This window comes from Zalophus californianus, chromosome 12 (assembly GCF_009762305.2).
Source record: "Zalophus californianus isolate mZalCal1 chromosome 12, mZalCal1.pri.v2, whole genome shotgun sequence".
NCBI lineage: Eukaryota > Metazoa > Chordata > Mammalia > Carnivora > Otariidae > Zalophus > Zalophus californianus.
This window is the reverse complement of record NC_045606.1, coordinates 95303343-95307575: the sequence shown is the minus strand read 5'-3', so window position 1 is coordinate 95307575 and position 4233 is coordinate 95303343. Positions and strand designations below refer to the sequence as shown.

At 37.5% G+C, this 4233-nt stretch overlaps 1 protein-coding gene across 1 annotated transcript; it reads right to left on the bottom strand.

Moving 5' to 3' along the window:
- Positions 1 to 2931: 2931 nt before the first annotated feature.
- LOC113911535 (olfactory receptor 13) lies at positions 2932 to 3873 on the bottom strand. The gene has a single exon (XM_027574244.1). The coding sequence runs from the start codon at positions 3862 to 3864 to the stop codon at positions 2932 to 2934; it is 933 nt and encodes a 310-aa protein (XP_027430045.1). The 5' UTR covers positions 3865 to 3873.
- Between the last annotated feature and the right edge of the window lie 360 nt (positions 3874 to 4233).

The window sequence follows — 4233 nt, the reverse complement described above, 5'->3', positions numbered from 1 at the left end:
TTCTTTTTTGTTTGTTTCAGGTGACTCGCAGAAAATGTGGAAATCTAGAAACTGACATATAAAAAATAGCATACTGAAATCTTGAAGACAATAGGATATAGTTCTCTAGTGTATCTGCTGTATGACCATCTGTTACAAAAAAGTAAAAACTTTGAACTAAGATAATAAGAAAATTAAATATAAATATTTATGATAACAAACTTTAACTTTGGGAAACGCATCATCTCAAAATTACATGTTTTCCATTGCATATCAAGGTAGCATTGCTTTAACTTGTGGACAACTTCTAAACGTGGTCAGAGTAGGGGCACCTGGCTGGCTCAGTCTGTAGAGCATGCGAGTCTCAATTTTGGGGTCATGAGTTCAAGCCCCATGTTGGGTATAGAGCTTACTTTAAAAAAAAAAAAGTGGTCAGAGTAAAACATAAACACATATAAAACATAACCGTATAGAAAGGAAAATAACACATAGTTAACTCTTAAATGCAATGCATATATTCTCAAATATTTACATTATCTGTCCACATTGGGCATTTTCTATAAACATTGATCTTAATTCAGCCTGCGTTTATAGCTTGTGATTATAGCACGGTCCACCAGACTTTGGACATAATTTCCATTTGGAAGTAGAATAAAAATCAATACACTGATCATTTAAACACTTCCCAAAGTAAATTACCTCAGTAATTGGTTTGCAAAATGTTGTCTTTTGATTGATGAAATAAGTATCTGAGTCAAGGATGAACATATCTTCAGAAAGTCATAGCACATATAATTGATGGAAAATAACAATTGTTATTTTCAATGTTTCACTTGGAATCTTGAAAACTGGGGAAACAAAGAGGCAGAATTTGTTAAAGTTTATTTTTATTGTGTTTGTTATTATGTATATCCAAGGTATAGAAACTTCAGTTATAGACATCTAGGTTCCTTATGAGAATTGTGACCTACCGGGGGGAATTTTTCTGCAGTTTTAAAGAAATACCCTTCTATATTATTCAATTTCATTTGCTCTGATTCTAGGCTCTTTGAGTCATATTTTTTTTATTCATTTCTCAGATTTTTGAAAAGAGAACTGGGCTATCTTGAATAATGGACACAGGCACTCCTTTCCCTGGGGAGAAACATCCTTCATTATAAAGATTGAAATTGGCATCTGGGTTAACCATGATTATCTTGTGAGTTTTGTGAATGTCACTAAGTTCTGACCATTCTGATCAGTTCCAGGTTAATAGATAGAAAACTAGTTTATGGACCTACCAAACTAATGACCAAGACTTAAGCCCCCAAGGTTTTTTGTTTTTGTTTTTGTTTTTTTAAGAGAAGTTGATTTGACTTTCCTTTTTTCCCTTTTTCTAGGGTCCATTGAGCCACTGAGGACTACCCATATGTTCCTTAGTGCTCACTTAACCCTTTTTCTTTTGAGATTGCTGTAGTCCACATGGCATTCTATATAGAGTATCAGGAAATTCCTGGGTGGAGCTGTCGTTTGAGATTTGTTCATTTCAGGAATAACCAACATATAATAAATCATGCACTTTCCCTATTTTGTTTCCTTTTTAATCTTCAAAGGATCAACTAGCCCCTTGGGCATTCTATCCTTTATTCATTTCCTTTTTATCCATCATTCACTGTGTACTTTCCTGTGACCATTCTCTTATAGAACTTCTCCCCTATCTCTATTTTCTAAACACAACAGTGGAGAACTCTTTCTAAAGCTTATACACTATGTAGGTGATGGCTTTTGCAAATCCTCTCAGATTTCTGTGAGAAACTTGGTTTTATCTTTCAAATCGAGGAGAGAAAAAATAGATTGAGTATAATGGGTAAACAGGGACATGTATACATTTTTAAATCTCAGATATAGAAGATTGTGAAATTGAATGAATTTAGCCCATGAAATGTAACTAGGAATGCTGACCCAAGGTGAAGCAGAGGATTGGATTCATTATCTCCAGATGACCTAGCAGTGATGAGAGACACTGACCCTCACTTTCTTTACCCAAAGAGAGTACACAGTCTCACAGGCTGATTCAGGGTACTGTGCTTAGACCTACATCCTCTTTAGAGGCTCATCTTGCAGGAAAGAAATAATTTTGCTCTAGAAGGTGGTAACAGGAAGTGTTCACAATGAGTCAATCAAGATCAAGATTTTCTGTCCCAGGAAACTGTTAGTAAGTGTTAAGAAAAAAAATTTTCATGTGATCAAATAAATTTGGAAAACATTGGTTAAAAATTGGAATAAAAATCTTCTTCACCATAGAAATTTTTAGTTTTCACTATGCTAATATGAATTGTGAGCTCTAAAGTAAGGCATCTTATATGCAATAATTTTCAAACTCCCTTTACCATAGAATTTATTTTTAAAGCCCTGAGAAGCTAGTGTTTTGAGAAAAACATTTTGGGAGGCATGAGGCTAGACCATAGCTTGATGAAGATATTATAAAGGGTATTGTTCTAGATCTACAGCTTCCAAATCCTGGTTCATGGACCAGCTGCATCACAATTTGGTAATATTTGAAGATACAGATCTCTCGGATACATCCCACATCTATTGAATTAGTAATCTAAGTGGTGGTTCAGAAGATGGCTCTATTTTTAAAATTTTTTTATTGAAATTCAATTTAGTCAACATATAGTGTATTATTAGTTTCAGGGGTAGAATTAGTGATTCGTCAGTTGCATATACCACCCAGTGCTCATTACATCAAGTGCCCTCCTTAATGCCCATCGCCCAGTTGCCCCATTTCCCCACCCACCTCCCCTCCAGCAACCCTTAGTTTGTTTCCTAGAGTTAAGAGTTTCTTATGGTTTGCCTCCCTGTTTTCATCTTATTTATATTGTCTCAGATAATTCTCATGCTAAGTTGGGGGTGGAACCTCTTGAGATAGTATCTTCTTAGGTTATTGTCAGCCCGGATGCCATAATCTTTTCATAAGTCTCTCTCTATTCCCAGCACTCTCTTCAAGGCGTTGTTCACTTCTAAGTTCCTGAGACTATAGATAAGAGGGTTGAGCATGGGATTGAAAATGCTGTGAAACAGGAGGAGATATCTCTTCTGCTCCTTGGGGTTCCCATATCTGGGCCCAACATACATTATAATGGCTGTGCCATAAAAGAGTCCAACCACACAGAGATGGGATGAACAGGTGGAGAAGGCTTTTCTTTGACCTTCCCCAGACTGGATTCTAAGGATGGCACAGAGGATGCACATATATGAGATTACAATTGAGGAGAGGGGTCCCACCAGCACAGAAATTGCTCCAGCCAATACCACAATCTCATTGATGTGTGTATCTACACAGGCAAGTTTGAGAACAGCCATGATTTCACAGAAAAAGTGATTGATTTTCTGGAATCTACAGAATGGTAAAGGTAGAAGTAACATGAGATCAATCAAAGACAGAAGGACTCCAATAGTCCAAGAAGTCAGCACCAGGGTGATGCAGACTCTCCAGTTCATAATGGCAGGATATCGGAGTGGGTGGCAGATGGCCACATACCGATCATAAGACATCACAACTAGGAGAAGACATTCTGTGACAGCAAATGTCAAAAAGAGAAAGGTCTGTGTCAAGCAGCCAGCAAAGGAGATGGGCTTGTCTGGCTTCAGGAGGTTCACCAACATCTGGGGCACAGTGTTGCAGGCATAGGCTATGTCAACGGTGGCCAGGTGGGAGAGGAAGAAGTACATGGGGGTATGCAGTCGGGAGTCCAGCCAGATAAGCCCCAAGATGAGCCCGTTCCCCAGCAGGGTGCAGGCATAGAACAGAGAGAAGAGCCCAAAGAGAAGAATCTGAATCCTCAGGCCAAGGGGGAATCCCAGTAGGGTGAACTCTGTGACAGATGTCATATTGTCTCCCATATCCCTATGACAGAATAAATTGAGTTAATATTTATATTTAAAAGAAATTTTTAAAAATAAATTTATGTTAATTTGTTTGAAATCTTTTTATAGAATAGAAAAGTCTTCAGAAACACTTTCAGTAGGGGGAGACAAACCATGAGAGACGATGGACTCTGAAAAACAAACTGAGAGTTCTAGAGGGGAGGGGTGGTGGGGAGATGGGTTAGCCTGGTGATGGGTATTAAAGAGGGCACGTTCTGCATGGAGCACTGGGTGTCATACACAAACAATGAATCATGGAACACTACATCAAAAACTAATGATGTAATGTATGGTGATTAACATAACAATAAAAAATTTTAAAAAGAATCATAAAACATTGTGATT

Coding starts and splice junctions, on each gene's coding strand:
- LOC113911535 (XM_027574244.1), bottom strand. CDS start 3,864: ATGGGAGACAATATGACATCTGTCACAGAGTTCACCCTACTGGGATTC.